Raw genomic sequence first — 22,814 nt, forward strand, 5'->3', positions numbered from 1 at the left:
TTTCTCCTGCCCCCTGCGTTTGCATTTGTAGTTATTGTCAGCGTCACAGTAAACAATTCTAAAGTTTCAGAAGCTGACAGTTGGGATAGTCTTGTCAGTTAAAAATTGTAGTCCTAATTATTGCTCTGACAAACTCATATATGCAAGAAATGGGCTAGTATAATAATTACATTCAGTTAAATGAATTAGGTATCGATTTTGAAGGGGAAGAAAAGTTTTTCTTACAGCTTATCACTTTGGATTTATATTGTGATTAAGATATAGGAATTAGATTTATTTTTACAGATCTATTGGGGACCTTGTAAGAAAAAGCGTAAGACCTGAGTTTCTAATACTGTTTTTCCTTTACTGACCTGAATAGGTGAATGAATATAAAGAAAATGAAACCATCACTTCTGTATCTCTGAGACCAATTCAGTCTCCAGTTTTAGGAAAATCAGTTAAGTTTTGTCTTATCCCCTTTTCACTCTGTAATTACAAACTAGACCAATTTAAGTACTCTAAATCCCTATTAGAAAAGAATTCTAACAAGGAAGTAGTGCTGTGTAAGAAGACTGAAATAAAGAAAATTTGCAGAGGGATTTTAACTCCAAATATGGAAACCACTTCCGAGGCAGAATCCACTCTGCAAAAATCATCCTTAGATGTTCATACTGAAAATAACAAGTTACTGCCGAGCACTTCAGATGCAGTGTTTCTCAGTGTTGATGTGGAAAGCTGTCAGGATCGAGACAGTGATGGAGATACCACACCAGGCCTGGTAAGAATTTAATTAGTTGTTTGTTTTAATTTTTCTTATTGTTTTGAAATTTGAGGTTCTGAGAAGTTAAGGTTATCAAGGGTCTCTCTTGGCCAAACAAATTATTTTGTCATCTAATGGATTGAATTGAAATTTTATTATTTTAAAAATATTTAACCAGTTAGTTCCTTGGGTTAATTTTTCTCTTGGTTTTGATGTGTTGAAGAGAGATTGACTTTCAGTCTTCACTCTGCTTCCCTCTCAGGTTATTGCATATGGTTTTGGGTTTACACATTCAATTATAGCTTTTTTTTTTTGTCATGGGCACGCACTGGGAATTGAGCCCAGGTTTCTGGCATGGCAGGGGAGAACTCTTTCACTGAGCCACCATGGTCTGTCCTCAATTATGGCATTTTACTTATTTTACCTTTACATTACCCGTATATTAGAAGAAGTCAACTTGTGGGACATGTGACATTTGAGTGAGCCTTCATGGAAGGGTAGGAAAACCATCATTAATTGCATTGATGTATTCAGTAATAGTTCCTTTCAAATACAGAGACAGATGAAACACTTATCAGTTCTGTATAAAATAATAGCTTGAATCAGTTTATGGAACTAGGTATCTCATTCCTTTGGCTTCTACTACCTTTCTGGAGTGTTGTGCTCTGTTCAGTGACAAATTTTACTTAAGCCAAATTGAGACCATAGCACATGACAGCAGGTTGATGGAACTAGGGGAATAAAAAGTGATGGTAGAGAGAGGAAGGTATGATAATTGAAGCGTTGTTGTTATGAATTAGGAATTAGATTTATGCTTTATTGTCCCAGAGGTGAGAAAGGACCTATGGTGGGAGAGCACTGGGTGAGTCATACACGTGGACACTTGGAAGTTGGGATCTCTGCATTCAACTTCTAAGAGACTGTGTGCCTTTAGGCAAATTACCTTTACAATGAGAAGATTGGGTTAGATCGTAGTTGTCAAATTTTAACCTTTATCAGAGTTGCCTGGAGGGCTTGTCAAAACATGACTGCTGGGTCCCAACCCTAGAGTTTCTGATTTCAGAAGTTTTGTGGTAGGGAATAGAATTTGCACGTCCTAGAGACATTGATGCTGCTAGTCTGGAATTGCACTTTGATAACCACTGGATTAAATGATCTCTTTGGCAGATTTTAGTTTGATGTGAGGAATTAGAACATGAGGTGGTGTGTACAATATAGTCAAGCAGAGTCATAAATGCCCAGTATAAATTTTCTTAGGACAAACTGCAATATATAACATTTTTTATAGAATACTTCATTCTTTTGTTGTCTTTCCTTGTATTAAATGTCCTTTTGAAATAAAATGACTAAGGCTTTCTGACACCATGCTTTAGTTTATAAGGTCATCCTTTTCCAAGTGAAGAGAGGCTTTTGTCATATCATAGATAAGAGTCTTGGCCTGCAAGTCTAAGATTTTGTACTAATTTCTTGGAAATTTTCTAAATTTTATCTCCCACCCCTTCTATTAAATATTTTCATTTCACAAAGAATTTCTTAACAGTTACTTTTGAGATAATTCTATACTTAACAGAAGAGTCGCACAGTAGTACGGAGAGCGCCCATATACGTTCACCCTCCCTCCCGTTATGTTAATATCTTTTACAACAATCGAGCATTTATCAAACTAAGAAATTAACCTTAGTCCAATATTGTTTACTAAAATCAAACGAATTAGAATTTCACCAGTTTTTTCCACTAACTTTTTTCCTGTTCCAGTATCCAATCCAATCAAATGAATTAGAATTTCACAAGTTTTTTCCACTAACTTTTTTCCTGTTCCAGTATCCAATCCATGATCCCACAGGATATTTAATTGTCATGTCTCTGTATTCTCCTCCAATCTCTGACATTTTCCTCAGTCTTTTGTGACCTTGGCAGTTCCGTAGAGTACTGGAAAGTTATTTTGTATACCATTCTTAGTTTGGGTTTGTCTGATATTTTCTCATGATTAGATTGAGGTTTTACATTGTTGGGAAGGATACCACAACGGTTATGTCCCCTTCTCAGAACATCATATCAGTGTATGCATGATATTATTATGTATTATTGGTGATGTTGGCCTTAATCACTTGGCTAAGGTGATATCTGCAAGGATTATCCTATGTAAACATTTTTCCCTTTGTAATTACTGAATATTTTGAGGGAGATTCTTTGAGACTATGCAAATATTTTGTTTGTGGCATCAAATATGTATTTTTAAAAATTAAGATATAATGAACATAATAAAATTCGCCATTTAAAAGGTTATAATTTGATTGTTTTTCTTATATTCACAAAATTGTGCATCCATCAACAGTCTACCAACTTTACCAAATTCCACAACATTTCCATTACCCCCAAAAGAAGCCCTGTACCCATTAACAGTCACTTCCAATTTTCCCTTCCTTCAGCCCCTGGCAGCTACTAATCTACTTTCTGTCTCTATGGATTTGTCTATTCTGGACCTTTCATAAATGGAACCATACAATTGTGGCCTTTTGTGTCTGGCTGTTTCACTTAGCAGATGTTTCCAAGGCTCATCTGTGTTGTAGCATATATCAGAACTTCATTCCTTTTCATGGCTAAATAATATTCCATTGTGTGGATACACCATATTTTGTTTATTCATTCATCTGTTGATATATCCTTGGGTTGTTTCTACCTTTTGACTATTATGAATAATGCTGCTATGAACATTGGTATACAAGTATGTTTGATTCCTTGTTTTCAATTTTTTAAAGTATGTACCTTGAAGTGTAATTGCTGGGTCATGTGGCAATTCTTTGTTTAGTTTTCTGAGGAACCATCAAACTTTTCTACAGAGGCCATACCATTTTACATACCAACCAGCAATGATGAGGATTCCAATTTCTCCCACCTTTGTCAACACTTGTTATTGTTTATCTTTCTGTTCATGGCCATCCTGATGCGTGTGAAGTGATATCTCATTGTGGTTTTGATTTGGTTTTCCCTAACGATTAATGTTTTTTGTATTGTTTTCATGTGCTGGTTGGACATTTGTATATATTCTTTGGAGAAATTTCTATTCAAGACTTGGTCCATTTTAAAACTTTAGTTTTCTTTTTATTATTGAATTGTAAGAGTTCTTTTTCTATTCTGGATACTAGATCCTTTTCAGATGTATGATTTGAAAATATTTTCTCCCATCTATGGGTTGTTTTTTCACTTTTTTGCTAGTGTCCTTTGACACATAATAGTTTTTAATTTTGTTGGTCTGATTTATCTGTTTTTTTCCTTTTGTTGCTTATACTTTGGTGTCATATCTAAAAACCATTGCCCGATACAAAGTCATACAGATTTAAAACTATGTTTCCTTCTAAGAGTTTTATAACTCTAACTCTTTTATTTAGGTCTTTGATATATTTTGAATTAATTTTTGCATAGTGTGAGGTAGGGATCCAGTTTGTCCTTTTGCGTTTGGAATTCAGTTTTTCCAGCACCATTTATTGAAGAACACTATTATTTCCCCTCTGGATGGTTTTAGCACCTTGTTAAAAATCAATTAGCCGTAGATGTATGGGTTTAATTCTGGATTCTCAATTCTATTCTGTCGGTCTGTGTCTCTGTCCTTAGGCCAGTGCCAAACTGTTTTGATTTTTGTAGTTTTGTATAAATTTTGAAATTGGGGTGTGTGATTTTTTTTCTTTGTTCTTTACAAGATTGGTTTGGCTACTTGGAATCCCTTGCAGTTCCACGTGAATTTTAGGATCACCTTGTACATTTCTGCAAAGAAGCCAACTGGGATTTTGATAGGGAATGCATTGCACCTGTGGGTCAGTCTGGGGTGTGTTGCCTTCTCAACGACATTAGGTCTTCCAGTCCATGAACACAGGATGTCTTTCCATTTATTTAGGTCTTCTCTAATTTCTTTCAGCAATGCTTTAGAGCTTTCAGATTACAAATTTTTCATTTCTTTTGTTAAATTTATTTTCAAGTATTTTACTGTTTTTGGTGCTATTTAAATGGAAGTGTTTCCTTAATTTCATTTTTGGATTGTTCATTACTACTGCATAGAAGTACAACTCATTTTTATATATTGATCTTTTATCCTATAACCTTGCTGTTCTAGTTTGCTAGCTTCCAGAATGCCATATGCCAGAGATGGATTGGCTTTTAATAAAAGAGGATTTATTTCGCTAGTTCTTCAGAGGAAAGGCAGCTAACTTTCATCTGAGGTTTCTTACATGGGAAAGCACAGGGTGATCTCTGCTGGCCTTTTCTCCAGGCCTCTGGGTTCCAGCAACTTTCCCCGGGGTGATTCCTTTCTGCATCTCCGAAGGCCTGGGCTGAGCTGCAAGTACTGAGATGAGGTATGCTGAGCTGCTTAGGCTGTGCTACCTTGCGCTCTCTCATTTAAGCACCAGCCAATTAAGTCAAACATCATTCATTGCAGCAGGCACGCCTCTTAGCCGACTACAGATGTAATGAGCAACAGATGAGGTTCACGTACCATTGGCTCACGTCCACCGCAACAGAACTAGGTGCCTTCATCTGGCCAAGTTGACAGCTGAATTTTACTACCACATGTCAACCCCTTGTTAACTTGGCAACTACACGCATCACCTTAAACAATATTAAGGTGCAAAAAATTCTCTTCTGGCTGTGTACCTGTGAATCTCAAAACAAGTTGTCTGGTGCCAATATGCAAAAGAGGAACAGTCACAGTATCCATAGGGAGAAACTGGAAGGAAAACCTGCAGGGCAAACACCATTGGATTTCAAAGTCTGAAAGTCATTTATCTTTCAGATTTAGAAAGTGGCAGTCCCATACCCATTCCAAGGGTGTATGCAGTGGCCTGCCTCTTTCCAAATCAACCTCAGGGAACATTGAGGAGACCACCTTTTTCTCGGCTCCACTCTCTCCAGACATCGGGGCCACCCCTGGGGTCTCTGCCATTTCTGGGGCACACGCTCAACCCCTCCATGTGGTGGCAGCCAAGTTCTCCCCAGTCCCCAAGAAATGTGCTATACCTTCTCCAAGGCCTGAGGTGGCACAACTTTTTCACTGCAACGATATGGGAGACTCATCCTCTGCCCTTCTGGGTAAACTCACCCTCTCCATGTATATGGGTGGGTCCACTCTCCTGGGCGAGGTTTCTTGGCTTCAGACCCATGCGTCCATGGTTCTTACTCTGCAAATTCCAATTTGTTCTTTTATGTCCTCCTTTGTCCAGATAGACAGTGGTTCCGTTTACACCAATAGTTTCTTCAAGCACTCCAGGACTTCTCCATCATTCTCTTCATAGTTCCTCCAAAATCTTCCCCTTAGCCATCCAAAAAACTGTTCCAACATATCTGGTATTTGCAAACCTCAGCAGCACCCCACTCTCCGGTACCAAAATGTGTTCTAGTTTGCTAGCTGTCAGAATGTAATATACCAGAAATCGAATGGCTTTTAAAAAGGGAAATTTAATAAGTTGCTAGTTTATAGTTCTAAGGCCAAGAAATTGTCCCAATTAAAGCAAGTCTATCGAAATGTCCAATCTAAGGCATCCAGGGAAAGATACCTTGGTTCAAGAAGACCAATGTAGTTCAGGGTTTCTCTCTCAAGTGGAAGGGCACATGGCAAACACAGTCAGGGCTTCTCTCTCATCTGGAAGGGCACATGGTGAACACGGCGTCATCTGCTAGCTTTCTCTCCTGGCTTCCTGTTTCATGAAGCTCCCTGGGAGGCATGTTCCTTCTTCATCTCCAAAGGTCACTGACTGGTGGGCTCTGCTTCTCGTGGCTATGTCGTTCTGCTCTGCTCTCTCTTAATCTCTCTCATTTTCCAAAATGTTTCCTCTTTTTATAGGACTCCAGAAACATATCAAGACCCACCCAAATGGGTGGAGACGTGTCATTACCTAATCCAGCTTAACCACCACTCTTGATTAAATCACACTTCCAGGGAGATGATCTGATTACAGTTTCAAACATGCAGTATTGAATAGGGATTATTCTACCTTTATGAAATGGGTAGAATCATTTCTAGAATCAAAATGGGATTTTGATTAAAACATGGGTTTTCTAGGGGACATACATCCTTTCAAACCAGCACACTTGCTGAGGTTGTTTATTAATTCTTTTTTTTTTTTTTTTGTGGATTCTTTGAGATTTTCTATATATAAGATTATGTCATCTGAAAACAAAGATAGTTTTATTTCTTCCTTTCAAATCTGGATGCTTTTATTTCTTTCTTTTTTTTTTTTTTTTCCTAATTGCCCTAGCTAGACCTTCCCGTACAAGGTCAAATAGAACTGGTAAGAGTGGACATCTTTGTCTTGTTCCTGATCTTAGGGAGAAAGCCTTCAGCCTTTCACCATTAAGTATGATGTTAGGTATGGGAAGCATATATTGTTTGAACTTCTATTTTTAAATACTAGAGATTCTCCAGAAGTTATAGAAATAGTTGCAAAGAGGTCTCATGTACCCTTTCCCCAGTTTTCCCCAAAGGATATACCTAACATAACTATGGTACAATTTCAAAAGCAGGAAATTCACTTTGGTTCAAAGTATGTATACAGCTTTATGTCATTTTGTCACAAGTGTTGGTTTGTGTAATTATCACCACAATCAAGCTGGAGAATTATTTCATACCCATGAAGATCTTCCCTTGACTGCCCCTTTATAGTTGCACCACACCCCCTACTCCTGCCTCCCTCTTACCATCCCTCATCGCTAGAAATCACTAATTTGTTTTCTATCTCTATAATTTTGGCATTTTGAGAGTGTTATAGAAATGAAATCATATAGTATGTGACCTTTTGCCATCAAGCATATTTAAATGTTATTTTTCTTCTATAATTTTTTTTTATTAATTAACGGAAAAAAAAGAAATTAAGACAACATTTGGAAATCATACCATTCTACATATGCAATCAGTAATTCTTAACATCATCACATAGATGCATGATCCTCGTTTCTTAGTACATTTGCATCGGTTTAGAGGAACTAGCAACACAACAGAAAAAGATATAGAATGTTAATATAGAGAAAAGAAATAAAAGTAATAATAATAGTAAAAAAAAAGAAAAACAAAAAAAAAACCCTATAGCTCAGATGCAGCTTCATTCAGTGTTTCAACATGATTACTTTACACTTAGGTATTATTGTGCTGTCCATTTTTGAGTTTTTGTATCTAATCCTGTTGCACAATCTGTATCCCTTCAGCTCCAGTTACCCATTATCTTACCCTGTTTCTAACTCCTGCTGGACTCTGTTACCAATGACATATTCCAAGTTTATTCTCGAATGTCCGTTCACATCAGTGCAACCATACAGTATTTGTCCTTTAGTTTTTGGCTAGACTCACTCAGCATAATGTTCTCTAGGTGCATCCATGTTATTACATGCTTCATAAGTTTATCCTGCCTTAAAGCTGCTTAATATTCCATCGTATGTATATACCACAGTTTATTTAGCCATTCTTCTGTTGATGGACATTTTGGCTGTTTCCATCTCTTTGCAATTGTAAATAGCACTTCTATAAACATTGGTGTGCAAATGTCCGTTTGTGTCTTTGCCCTTAAGTCCTTTGAGTAGATACCTAGCAATGGTATTGCTGGGTCATATGGCAATTCTATATTCAGCTGTTTGAGGAACCGCCAAACTGCCTTCCACAGTGGTTGCACCCTTTGACATTCCCACCAACAGTGGATAAGTGTGCCTCTTTCTCCGCATCCTCTCCAGCACTTGTCATTTTCTGTTTTGTTGATAATGTCCATTCTGGTGGGTGTGAGATGATATCTCATTGTGGTTTTGATTTGCATTTCTCTAATGGCCAGGGACATTGAGCATCTCTTCATGTGCCTCTTGGCCATCCGTATTTCCTCTTCTGGTAGGTGTCTGTTCAAGTCTTTTTCCCATTTTGTAATTGGGTTGGCTGTCTTTTTGTTGTTGAGTTGTACAATCTCTTTATAAATTCTGGATACTAGACCTTTATCTGATATGTCATTTCCAAATATTATCTCCCATTGTGTAGGCTGTCTTTCTGCTTTCTTGATGAAGTTCTTTGATGCACAAACGTGTTTAATTTTGAGGAGCTCCCATTTATTTATTTCCTTCTTCAGTGCTCTTGCTTTAGGTTTAAGGTCCATAAAACCGCCTCAAATGATAAGATTCATAAGATCTCTCCCTACATTTTCCTCTAACTGTTTTATGGTCTTAGACCTAATGTTTAGATCTTTGATCCATTTTGAGTTAACTTTTGTATAAGGTGTGAGATATGGGTCTTCTTTCATTCTTTTGCATATGAATATCCAGTTCTCTAGGCACCATTTATTGAAGAGACTGTTCTGTCCCAGGTGAGTTGGCTTGACTGCCTTATCAAAGATCAAATGTCTATAGATGAGAGGGTCTATTTCTGAGCACTCTGTTCGATTCCATTGGTCGATATATCTATCTTTATGCCAATACCATGCTGTTTTGACCACTGTGGCTTCATAATACGCCTTAAAGTCAGGCAGCGCGAGACCTCCAGCTTCGTTTTTTTTCCTCAAGATGTTTTTAGCAATTCGGGGCAACCTGCCCTTCCAGATAAATTTGCTTATTGGTTTTTCTATTTCTGAAAAATAAGTTGTTGGGATTTTGATTGGTATTGCATTGAATCTGTAGATCAGTTCAGGTAGGATTGACATCTTATATTTAGTCTTCCAATCCATGAACACGATATGCCCTTCCATCTATTTAGGTCTTCTGTGATTTCTTTTAGCAGTTTTTTGTAATTTTCTTTATATAGGTTTTTGTCTCTAGTTAAATTTATTCCTAGGTATTTTATTCTTTTAGTTGCGATTGTAAATGGAATTCGTTTCTTGATTTCCCCCTCCGCTTGTTCATTACTAGTGTATAGAAATACTACAGATTTTTGAATGTTGATCTTGTAACCTGCTACTTTGCTGTACTCATTTATTAGCTCTAGTAGTTTTGGTGTGGATTTTTCCGGGTTTTCGACGTATAGTATCATATCGTCTGCAAACAGTGATAGTTTTACTTCTTCCTTTCCAATTTTGATGCCTTGTATTTCTTTTTCTTGTCTAATTGCTTTGGCTATAACCTCCAACACAATGTTGAATAATAGTGGTGATAGTGGACATCCTTGTCTTGTTCCTGATCTTAGGGGGAAAGTTTTCAATTTTTCCCCATTGAGGATGATATTAGCTGTGGGTTTTTCATATATTCCCTCTATCATTTTAAGGAAGTTCCCTTGTATTCCTATCTTTTGAAGTGTTTTCAACAGGAAAGGATGTTGAATCTTGTCAAATGCCTTCTCTGCATCAATTGAGATGATCATGTGATTTTTCTGCTTTGATTTGTTGATATGGTATATTACATTAATTGATTTTCTTATGTTGAACCATCCTTGCATACCTGGGATGAATCCTACTTGGTCATGATGTATAATTCTTTTAATGTGTTGTTGGATACGATTTGCTAGAATTTTATTGAGGATTTTTGCATCTATATTCATTAGAGAGATTGGCCTGTAGTTTTCTTTTTTTGTAATATCTTTGCCTGGTTTTGGTATGAGGGTGATGTTGGCTTTATAGAATGAATTAGGTACTTTTCCCTTCACTTCGATTATTTTGAAGAGTTTGAGGAGAGTTGGTACTAATTCTTTCTGGAATGTTTGATAGAATTCAGATGTGAAGCCGTCTGGTCCTGGACTTTCTTTTTAGGAAGCTTTTGAATGACTAATTCAATCTCTCTACTTGTGATTGGTTTGTTGAGGTCATCTATTTCTTCTTGAGTCAAAGTTGGTTGTTCATGTCTTTCCAGGAACCTGTCCATTTTATCTAAGTTGTTGTATTTATTAGCGTAAAGTTGTTCATAGTATCCTGTTATTACCTCCTTTATTTCTGTGAAGTCAATAGTTATGTCTCCTCTTCCATTTCTGATCTTATTTATTTGCATCCTCTCTCTTCTTTTTTTTGTCAATCTTGCTAAGGGCCCATCAATCTTATTGATTTTCTCATAGAACCAACTTCTGCTCTTATTGATTTTCTCTATTGTTTTCATGTTTTCAATTTCATTTATTTCTGCTCTAATCTTTGTTATTTCTTTCCGTTTGCTTGCTTTGGGATTAGTTTGCTGTTCTTTCTCCAGTTCTTCCAAGTGGACAGTTAATTCCTGCATTTTTGCCTTTTCTTCTTTACTGATATAGGCATTTAGGGCAATAAATTTCCCTCTTAGCACTGCCTTTGCTGCGTCCCATAAGTTTTGATATGTTGTGTTTTCATTTTAATTCGCCTCGAGGTATTTACTAATTTCTCTTGCAATTTCTTCTTTGACCCACTCGTTGTTTAAGAGTGTGTTGTTGAGCCTCCACGTATTTGTGAATTTTCTGGCCCTCCGCCTGTTATTGATTTCCAACTTCATTCCTTTATGATCCGAGAAAGTGTTGTGTATGATTTCAATCTTTTTAAATTTGTTAAGACTTACTTTGTGACCCAGCATATGGTCTATCTTTGAGAATGATCCATGAGCACTTGAGAAAAAGGTGTATCCTGCTGTTGTGGGATCTAATGTCCTATAAATGTCTGTTAAGTCTAGCTCATTTATAGTAATATTCAGATTTTCTATTTCTTTATTGATCCTCTGTCTAGATGTTCTGTCCATTGATGAGAGTGGTGAATTGAAGTCTCCAACTATTATGGTATATGTGTCTATTTCCCTGAAAAGTGTTTGCAGTGTATTCCTCACGTATTTTGGGGCATTCTGGTTCGGTGCGTAAATATTTATGATTGTTATGTCTTCTTGCTTAATTGTTCCTTTTAATAGTATATAGTGTCCTTCTTTGTCTCTTTTAACTGTTTTACGTTTGAAGTCTAATTTGTTGGATATTAGTATAGCCACTCCTGCTCTTTTCTGGTTGTTATTTGCATGAAATATCTTTTCTCAACCTTTCACTTTCAACCTATGTTTATCTTTGAGTCTAAGATGTGTTTCCTGTTGACAGCATATGGAAGGATCCTGTTTTTTAATCCATTCTGCCAGTCTATGTCTTTTGATTGGGGAATTCAGTCCATTAACATTTAGTGTTATTACTGTTTGGATAATATTTTCCTCTACCATTTTGCCTTTTGTATTATATATATCATATCTGATTTTCCTTCTTTCTACACTCTTCTCCATACCTCTCTCTTCTGTCTTTTCGTTTCTGACTCTAGTGCTCCCTTTAGTAATTCTTGCAGAGCTGATCTCTTGGTCACAAATTCGCTCAGTGACTTTTTGTCTGAGAATGTTTTAATTTCTCCCTCATTTTTGAAGGACAATTTTGCTGGATATAGGAGTCTTGGTTGGCAGTTTTTCTCTTTTAGTAATTTAAATATATCATCCCACTGTCTTCTTGCCTCCATGGTTTCTGCTGAGAAATCTACACATAGTCTTATTGGGTTTCCCTTATATGTGATGGATTGTTTTTCTCTTGCTGCTTTCAAGATCCTCTCTTTCTCTTTGACCTCTGACATTCTAACTAGTAAGTGTCTTGGAGAATGCTTATTTGGGTCTAATCTCTTTGGCGTGGGCTGCACTTCTTGGACCTGTAATTTATGTCTTTCATAAGAGTTGGGAAATTTTCAGTGATAATTTCTTCCATTAGTTTTTCTCCTCCTTTTCCCTTCTCTTCTCCTTCTGGGACACCCACAACACGTATATTTGTGCGGTTCATATTGTCCTTGAGTTCCCTGAACCCTGTTCAAATTTTTCCATTCTTTTCCTAATAGTTTCTGTTTCTTTTTGGAATTCAGATGTTCCATCCTCCAAATCACTAATTCTATCTTCTGTCTCTTTAAATCTATCATTGTAGGTATCCATTGTTTTTTCCTTCCTTTCCACTTTATCCTTCACATCCATAAGCTCTGTGATTTGTTTTTTCAATTTTTCTATTTCTTCTTTTTGTTCAGCCCATGTCTTCTTCATGTCCTCCCTCAATTTATCGATTTCGTTTTTGAAGAGGTTTTTCATTTCTGTTCGTATATTCAGCATTAGTTGTTTCAGCTCCTGTATCTCATTTGAACTGTTGGTCTGTTCCTTTGACTGGGCCATATTTTCAATTTTCTGAGCGTGGTCCGTTATCCTTTGCTGGCATCTGGGCATTTAGTCAGACTTCCTTGGGTGTTGGACCCAACAGGCTGAAAGATCCTTCTGTGAAGTCTCTGGGTTCTGTCTTTCCTATCCTGCCCAGTAGGTGGCGCTCGTGGCACACGTTTGTCTGTGGGTTCCACCAGTAAAAGGTGCTGTGGGTCCTTTAACCTTGGAAAACTATCTCCGTGGGGGAGGTTCGCCAGCCGAAGCGGCTTGGAAGAGTGTCAGCCGGCCCCGGAGTCCGAACGCGGGGAGGGTTGCCGGCCACCACAGCCCGGGAGAGCGCCCGACCGAATTTCCTAGTCGTCCTGGGGCGCCAGGCATGGCGGGAGGGCGCCAGCCGCCACAGCCCGGGAGAGTGCACCATTCCCAGCCGGACCGGAGAGTCACGTGTTTGGAAGGGTCCCCCCCGGTCACCGTTCTCCGCGGTCTGGGGATTTCTGACCGAACTCTCTCAGTTCGTCTGGGAGGCCTTGCGTGGTGGGGGCGCCAGCTGCCGCGGCCCGAGGGGACCACCTGCCCAATTCTGCCAGCTGGCCTGGGAAGGAGGAAGGGAGGGACTCTGGCCACTTGCTGTCCCGCCCGGAAAAGCCCGCGCCCCTCGGCGATCTCACCGGAGCTGGTTCTCCCAGACAGTCAGCCGTTCCAGGATGGGGTACGCCGTCCCTTTGATTTCCGTCGTGGCTCCGAGAGCTGCTCTGTATCGTCTCCACTCCCCCAGTAGGTGTTCTGGAGGAGGAAAGGTGAGGGTGGCAAGGCTGTCGAGGACGGTGGGGGAGGACCTGGTGAAGGCGGCAGAGGGCACAGAGGTGGTTGGAGAGCCGCTGGAGCAGGAGGAGAAAGGGAAGGTTAAGATGGCGGATGAAGCGCCTGAGCAGGAGGGGAAAGAGAAGGGCAAGATGGTGGCGGGAGCGCCGCCGGCGGAGAAAGAGGGAGAGGAGGGCTGGCTGGCTGGCGGCGGGAGCGCTGCTGGCAGAGAAAGAGGGAGAGGAGGGCTGGCTGTCTGGCGGCGGGAGCGCCGCCCGTGGAGAAAGAGCGCTTCTATAATTTTTTATAGCATCCTTTTCTTGTTTTATGGGTGGAGTAACTTTTCAAACAGCTCTGAGGATACTAGAATTTTTTGTTGTTTTTTTTTTTAGCTTCTATTTCCTGTTTCCTCCTGGAGCCCACTTTTTCTGTAGTTGTTTGCTTGGTCTTTGTGTTGCAAGTTTTTGGGAGATAAGGAATGATGAGAGTAGTTTAATTACTGATCTCTTAAAAAGCTGTTTGGTGATTTTTCTTAATGAATTTTCTTAATTTCCTCTCTGATAAGTAAAATCATTAAATTTTTCCCTTGATCTCAGTATGCTGAATTTTGAAATAGATTCTCAGGAAGTTTATGGTGATGGTGATGATGTTTTTCTCTGAGAAGCGGTTTCAAAGGCAAGGAACAACAAAATCTTTTTCAGTTTCACCTTTGCTGCCACTGCTTTTTTTGTGTGTGTCTTAGAAGAATCTTTATTTTGTTCAAAGTAATACATGCAAATAATTTGTCAGATAATTCCACATGCGCGTATCTATGTGTGTATGTGTCTGCGTATACACACAGATAATTTCGTATGAATGCCTAAACACACATATATGTATATGAAAAACAATCAAAACAAAACTCCAGCAATTTTCTGCCATACACCTCTCGATTCATGATTGCCGCTCAACAGACAGATTGTATTTTTCCTTTCTTTTTTTAAAAAAATTTATTTTATCTTTTATATATTTTCCTTATTTTACAGATTACACTTTTAACCTTTTTTAGCTTTTTTCCTTCTCATGTTATCTATTGATTTACTATTGAAGATGAAGATTCATTTCACTTATAACTCCTTTCACACACACACACTTTTCCTTCCTAGAGCCTTGTTAGGTACAGCCCTAATAGCTTCACTAGAGTTATAAAATTTCTCTCAGTGTAAATCAAACCTATCAAGATTCTGGTGTCTCCAATTTTTAGGTTTTTGTTCCCATGAAATACTTCCTGGGGTCCTCTATACTTCTATTCCAAACTGGACTGTTTACTTTTTCTTGTCCTTTTGCCATCTGCTAGGAATTTATTTTCTCTCTTATCTCTCCTGTGCTGGAACATCTGTCTCCTGGATCCTATGTCTTCCCCTTTCTTGATTTATTCTTTCCTTTTGGTGAAGTAACCACTTATAGTAGTTTCCTGAGGAAAAGGTGCTTGAGAGATAAATCTTTTGCATGTTTGAAAAATTCTTTATGCTTTACATTTGCTTGTTGGCTTAATTGAATTTAGCCAACAAGCAAATGTAAACTTTTAGCCAAAAGTAAATTGAAAATTTAACTTTTCCTCAGAATTTTTTTTTTTTTTTTTTTTTTTAACATTTTCTTATTTTATTATATTTTGTTTGTTTGTTTGTTTTTTACATGGGCTGGGGCCGGGAATCGAACCGGGGTCCTCCGGCATGGCAGGCAAGCACTCTTGCCCGCTGAGCCACCGCGGCCCGCCCTCAGAATTTTTTGACATGTCATTTCATTGTCTTCCAGCTTCCCTCCTGGTTGAGAAGTTTAATGCCATCTAATTTTTGATTCTTTGTGATCTTATTTTGTTTTTTCTCTCTGCAAGCTTTCAGAAGCTTCTCTTTATCTTTATTGCAAGTGTTATAAAATTTTGGAATGATGTGCCTAGGTCTAGGTCTTTTTTCATTTATTGTTCTCTCTGCTTATCGGGCTCTTTGAATCTGGAAGTTCATATCCTCAGTTTTGAGAAACTTTCTTTTGTTATTTGTCTGAGAATTTCCTCTGCTCTTTTTTTTTCTTCTAGAACTTTTAGTTGGATTTTTGCTCTTCAAGATTGATTCTCTAGTTTTCTTGTCTTTTCTTTCCCTGTGTTTATCTCTTTTTCTTTTTTGTTCAACTTTCTAAATTTCCGTAACCCTTTCAATGAATCTTAAAATTTCTATTATTGAGTTTTTTTATTATTATGATTATTATTGAGTTCTTTCTTGTTCTTTGAATTTCCCTTTTTGATCTCTCTTCTGTGGACATTTTTTAATTTTATTTTTTTTCTTGCTCTTACTTTATAATATATTTTCTCTTATGTCTTTAAGAATTTTTTTTTTCAGTTTACAGGAATGGGTTTTTAGGAGGAAGTAAAGACAAATGCATTTATTTAATCTGCCATGTTTTAAAAAAAATTTTATTAATAAAACCAATCAACATACAATATGAACATTCTTTTTTATCACATAGTTTTATATTCATCATCATGATCATTTCTTAAAATATTTGCATGAATTCAGAAAAAGAAAACAGAAAAAAATTCAAACATAGCATATCCCTTACCCCTCCCTTTCATTGGTCACTAGCATTTCAATCTACTAAATTTATTTTAACATTTGTTCCCCATTATTTATTTGTTTTTAATCCATATGTTTTACTCATCTGTCCATAAGGTAGATAAAAGAAGCATCAGACACAAGGTTTTCACAATCACACAGTCACATTGTGAAAATTTGCCATGTTTTTTTTTTGTAAGTTTTTTTTTTAATAAGATAACTTTTGAGTAATGGTATAATTAATGGCCACTGGGAACTAATTTGCTATTAGGTTATACTAGTTGACTCTTTCTGATACCAGATCACTTCTTATTTCATCAGAAAGCCATTTGAATGTCTCGTGATTATCCCAAATTCAAACTCTCTCTCTGAATTTCATTCTGTTTCTAAAAGACTCCAGTAATCTGAATTAAAGCCCGACCTGATTCAGTTAGGTGACACTTTAACTAAAGTGTTCTAGTTTGCTAGCTGCTGGAATTCAATATACCTGAAACGGAATGGCTTTTAAAAGGGGAATTTAGGAGTTGCTAGTTTACAGTTCTAAGGCCGAGAAAATGTCCCAATTAAACAAGTCTATAGAAATGTCCAATTTAAGGCATCCGGGTAAGATACCTTGGTTCAAGAAGGCCGACGACATTCAACGTTTCTTCTCAGCTGGAAGGGCGCATGGCGAACATGGCAGTGTCTGACGGCTTTCTCTTGCCTCTACCAAAAGGGACTCTCTCCAAAATGTTTCCTCTTTTAAAGGATTCCAGCAAGCAACTTCACCTTCAGTGGGTGGAGACACACCTCCATGGAAATCATCTCATCAAATGTTACCGCCCACAGTTGGGTGAGTCACATCTTCATGGAAACAATCAAAATGCTCCCACCCAGCAATATTGAATGAGGATCAAAGGGCATGGCTTTTCTGGAGTCCACCACAGATTCAGACCAGCACATAAAGCAACGTCTTCAAGAGATCCTATTTACAGTGGATCTATACCCACAGGAACGGGTTGGGACCTGATATGCCTTTTGGGGGGACATAATTCAACAGCAAAGGTTATGTGCTGTTTGGCAAGACAACATGAAATGAAGAGGGGAGTGGTGGCATTTAAATGGAAGTATGCATATAGAGAATTAAACACCTGGGTTTGTGAAATGCTGTTCCCATGGGTAGTTTAAAATAACAGCTTTTTTTTTGGTGTAATTTTGTAGGACGATTTTTCAGGATTGTCACCATACGAAAGGAAGAGACTAAAGAACATATCAGAAAATGCAAACTTTTTTGCTTCTCTTCAGTTGTCTGAGGTTTGTGTGGAGTCTCTAATTAACACCATGATACCATTCCTCCTGCAAAATAGATTAGTAGAGCACGTATAGTATCAGGTTTCATAATGTCAGATGAGGGATGGTAAAATTAGGAGTTTAGGTTTACACTTGCTAGAAAGAGGTTACCACACTTTGTTGACCCTAAAACATGCGTTTTTCACATTTTAATATTTCTGAAATTGACATCTTAAAACTGAAATTGGGAGCTTTTTCACCTTTTTTGATGGTACATAAAACAATGTTGTCTTATGATTAGTTGTCTTAAACTCAAAGAATAGTATGTTTCCAGTGGTTTCTTTCACTAAAGCAGAACATCTGTAGAAGAGGGAGAGTTAAATTGAACAATGTGTGGTAGAGTGAGGTTACAAGCTTTGCTTTTGTATAAACTTTAAGAATAGATGGGAATATGCTTTATAAAAGGAGATTTAAGGATAAATGGCCAGCTATATGCTAATGATTTATAATTATTATATCTAAAGGTAATTTACATTGGTGTCTTCACCCTAAGTGTAAAACTTTTATGTGTGAGAAAATAACTGTTTAGGAGGGTATGATTATTTTTCTAAAGATAGCAAAACCTTGGCTTTGCTAAATAAATAATTGATTTCTCTGGATTCCAGATTTCCAAATATAATTCACCGTTTTTTAAATACTAGGGGGAGGAAGGATGAGTTAATTGAGGGGATTAAATTATTGAGTTACTGGCAATTGATAATCCATTATAAATTTAGATAAAATATTTCTAATTAATAAATTTATTTGACAGAAAATATTTGATTTATGGAAATGTAACCTGTAACTTTTCTGGAAATCATCAAGTTAAGTCCACTTGAAGTAGAAGTTAAACCTTTTAATTTATAATAGTAAACTTGATTAAATGGTATATTTAATCACATAAACTCATTAGCATCTTGGTCCAAGGTATCTGAATATCAGTACATTAGACAGTATTATATATTTACCTTTATTATTGCTAGTATATTTGTCTCATGTCTACTACTGTTTTAAGGATCTTTTTTTTCTCCTGAGTAGACCTTAGCTTAGTGAGAGTATAGTAGAAGATACTTAATATTTAAAATGTAAGCTGTGTGGCTATTAAATAGCATTTTTACATGTATATATATTTTGTGTGTTTTACAGTCAGCTGCAAGGCTCCGTGAAATGATAAAGAAAAGACAGCCTCCTAAATCCAAGAGGTAAAAGATTTGGTTTATAATGTCTTGGCCATACTATATTGCTGAGTTGTTTTATAATTTGAAAATTTGATTTGGCATAGTAAACTAAGAGACCAGAAACTGTAAATTAATCTTAATCCCTGTAGGATCTCTGAGGGAGAATGATCATTAATAACTTTAAGTGCTTATCTTTATCAAAGGAAAATAGAGCAAATAGAATTTCCAGAGCTGAATTTTGTTTATGTTTACTGTTATTGCTAATGAGTGAACATTATGATTTCTGCAAAATTGTTTTTATTTTTACCTATAAAACTTATTCCTAAAGATTCTTCTATTTTCTTCTTTTATTTTTCTGGCCATTCTTTTGCATCTCAATTTATTTTTCCTTTCCCATTCCTGGAATTAAGGAAGGAAATTAACATTTATTGAATATCTGTGAAACATAATGCAGTGACCTACAAATTTTGTCCTGCATTATCTAATTTAATTCTGACAACGACTATATGTGGTAGGTACAGATATCCATTTCGTAAGTGAGAACACAGGCTCAAAGACGTAAAGTAATTTGCTCAAGGTCAACACAGCTTGTAAATGGTAGCTTCTGCATTTGAACTCACGCCTGTCAAATTCCTTAGCTTGAGCTGTTTACCCTCCATTTTAGCAGTGCTTAAGTGTAAATGAAGAAACCTTGACAACACCAGCTCATTTGCTTAGTGCTAAATCCTGGTAGAATGTAGCATCATTTCATTGGTTTGATTCCATTATAGATCAGTTAGCTTGGGAAAAGCTAGACCTTTAATAGTGGTCAGATATTTTCTAGCATGAAAAGTTGTTAAAAGAGGAACATGATTAACACTGGAAGAACAATAGCACTGGTTCTGTTGCCAGCCAATTAGTAGCTTTTCATTTACATATATGTTTTAGCCAAGATTGGTAATTTATTCTCAATTCTTAATAGTGTAGTAGTACTGCCAAGTTGGTGGTTTGGTGTTTATATACTCCAGAGGGCACAGCCTTTGAAATATGACAAACTTTTATTCAAATTTTGATTCAGCCACTTATAGTTATGTTATTAACCTTGGACAATGTACATAATTTTTCTGAGTCCCTTTCCTCATGTGTAAAGTGGGCATTATGCCAACTAAGAGGGGTTTAACGTTTTTCTTAAAATGTTTATTATTGTAAAATATTTATACAAAGAAAGAAAGAAAAAGCAATAATTTTCAAAGTACACTTCAACAAGTAATTAGATAGCAGATTTCAGAGTTTACCATTCCATAATTTCAGATTTTTCCTTCTAGCTGCTCCCAAAACACTAGAGTCTAGAAGAAATATCAATATAGTGAATGTAGTGATTAAATAGTCTGTTATAACTCTTCTTTCTCCTTTGATCCCTCTCCCAATCTATAGGGATCTTTAGGCAATGCTTATTCTGCCTTTTCATGTTGAGAAGGGGTGTTTGACTAAATTGACCGACCACACAAGTTAAATTAGGAAATGCACCACCCAAAATATAAATTTTGTGCCCAATAAGCATCTCTTCCTTTAGTCTCACCCAGAAGTTGAAGTTTCAAAATATGGACGATATCATCCTTTTCCTTGTATTCTGATATACCTTAGACCTATCCAGATCAACTTCATTCATTTCTTCACTTGATGAACTGTTTCAACTTTTTAAACAGTGCCTATATGGGATAGTGCTGACTTCATAGCTTCAGAGCTCTACCCTGAATCTCAGCTGTCACATAACTACGTAAAGTTTTTGGGAATGATCAGGTTATATACAAACAGTTGAGTAACTCAGAATTTAGAATTAACAGTTATACCTCCTGAATATATGTGACTGCTGTAAGAGCTTATAATCTAGGACCCTTTACAATAGGCTCCAACATGATAACCCATGCTCTCCGCTTTAGTTCACTGAATTTTTATAATATAGTTAGTCCTTATGATTGAGGCATGATAATATTGCTATCTTTTTGTACCTGACATTTCGTTCAGCGTACAGTCCTTAAGGGTCATTCATCTAGTTGCATGCCTCACAACTTCATTCCTTCTTGTGGTCATTGGTAGTTCCCCCTTCCATTCCTCAGGTGTACCCTTTGGTCACCTCCATTCCTTGTGGATTGGAAACACTGCCCCCATTAACACCAATGTGCACATGTCCATTTCTGTCCCCACACTCATTTCCTCTAGGTATATACTGAGCAATGGGGTTTCAGGATCATATGGCAAACCCAGCCCTACCTTCCTGTAAAACCACACACTGCCCTCCAAGGGGCTGCACCTCTCATTTTCCTTACCGCAGTGATAGGTATATCTCTTTTTCTGCATTTTCTCTAGTACTTATTTCTCTCTGTTCATTTTTAAAGTTTTACTCACACATCATGCAATCCAACCTAAGTGTATAGACGTGTCTTTGCCCATTCTGTTATCTGAAGACATTTCCTTTTCTTCCACAAAGAATCCATACCTCTTTCTTATTTCCCCTGCCTGTTGACATTTAGTTTTGGCATAATGCCTTTGTTACATTCATTAGAGGGATATTATAGTGTTACTGTTTACTATAGACCCTAACTTGTTCAGGGTTTTCTTAAAGATAAAATGAGATACTCAATTGTTAGTACAATTTTTAGCACATAGTATACTTTCAATAAATAATAGTTATTACTAATTCTTCTGAACTAATGTGGATTATAATTGAGATTTTTATATGTAAATATTTGGAAGTAGTTTCAGAGGCTTCTCTTTCTCTTTCCATTTTTTTTTTTTTTTACTTTTTTAATTGTATAATATATATACAAAGCAAAGAAAGAAAACAGCAGTAGTTTTCAAAGCACTCTTCAAGAAGTAGTTACAGGACAGATCCCAGAGTTTGTCATGGGCTACCGTACTGACTTCATTCTTTTTTTATAGTGGAATAATATCCCATTTTAGGGATGAACCACATTTTGGTTACTTATACACCCATTGATGGACATTTGGGTTGTTTCCACCTTTTGGCTATTGTGGATAACGCTGCTATAAACATTTGAGTGCAAGTATTTGTTTGCACACCTATTCTAGTTTGCTAGTTGCCGGAATGCAATATACCAGAAACAGAATGGCTTCTAAAAAGGGGGAATTTAATAAGTTGCTAGTTTACAGTTCTAAGGCCAAGAAAATGACCCAATTAAAGCAAGTCTGTAAAAATGTCCAAGATAAGGCATCCAGGTTCCAGAAGGCCGATGACATTCAGCGGTTTTCCCTCTCAACTGAGAAGGCATGTGGCGAACCTGGTGACAGTCTGCTGGCTTTCTCTCCAGGCCTCTTGTTTCACGAAGCTCCCACAGGGCCTTTCTCCTTCTTCATCTCCAAAGGTCGCTGGCTGGTGGATTCTCTGCTTCTCATAGCTATGTCATTCTGAAAGCTTTCTCCAAAATACCTCTTCTTTTATAGGATTCCAGTAAACTAATCAAGACTCACTTAGAATGGATGGAGACACATCTCCATCAAATCAAGTTTGCTACCCACAACTGACGGAGTCACATTTCTGAGAGACAACCTAATCAAGTTTCCAACTTATAGTGCTGAGTAAGGACTAGAAGAAACCGTTGCTCCCACAAGACTGATTAGGATTAAAACATAGCTTTTGTAGGGTACATGAGTCCTTTCAAACCAGTACACTACCTAAAAGTAAATTGCTGGGTTCATATGGTATTTCTCTGTTTAACTTGTTCTTACCAATATATATTTTTTTCTCTCTATTATCGTTTTAATTCTTATTCTGTTGTCTTTTTATTTCTTTTTCTAAATCGATGCAAATGTACTAAGAAATGATGAATATGCAACTATGTGATGATATTAAGAATTACTGATTGTACCAATATTTTTTTTAATGAACTTTTTTTAAACTATAAAAATAGTACATAAAAAAGTAGGATATTTATTTGATAAAAAGTAACTTTATGGGGGGCCAAGATGGCGGCTTAGTAAGGTACGTGCGTCTTAGTTCCTCCTCCAGAGCAACTACTAGGTGACCAGAAACAGTGCAGAACAGCTCCCGGGGCCACGGCAGGAAACAGACACACAGTGTACCCCAGTCTGGACTGGCTAGACCGACTGTGAGACTCTGCTGCACTGAGATCCCCGAGCGGCGCGCACTTCCCA

At 37.2% G+C, this 22,814-nt stretch overlaps 1 protein-coding gene across 10 annotated transcripts in view; it reads left to right on the forward strand.

Annotated features, from left to right (window-relative positions):
* The window catches only part of WDR76 (WD repeat domain 76), a 76,885-nt gene that overhangs the window by 2,426 nt on the left and 51,645 nt on the right, over positions 1-22,814 (forward strand). For 2 of the 10 annotated variants that reach the window (XM_077127688.1, XM_077127687.1), the window contains exons 2-4: positions 516-760; positions 17,377-17,469; positions 18,631-18,686. In XM_077127688.1, coding sequence (XP_076983803.1) covers positions 596-760; positions 17,377-17,469; positions 18,631-18,686 — 314 coding nt within the window. In that variant the 5' untranslated portion in view covers positions 516-595. Of the gene's footprint in view, positions 1-361; positions 761-16,923; positions 17,009-17,376; positions 17,470-18,630; positions 18,687-22,814 lie in introns of those variants that run through there. The other 8 variants (XM_077127689.1, XM_077127694.1, XM_077127693.1 and 5 more) reach the window with 8 other exon arrangements.

Source organism: Tamandua tetradactyla, chromosome 14 (genome assembly GCF_023851605.1).
Source record: "Tamandua tetradactyla isolate mTamTet1 chromosome 14, mTamTet1.pri, whole genome shotgun sequence".
In the NCBI taxonomy this organism is placed as follows: Eukaryota; Metazoa; Chordata; class Mammalia; order Pilosa; family Myrmecophagidae; genus Tamandua; species Tamandua tetradactyla.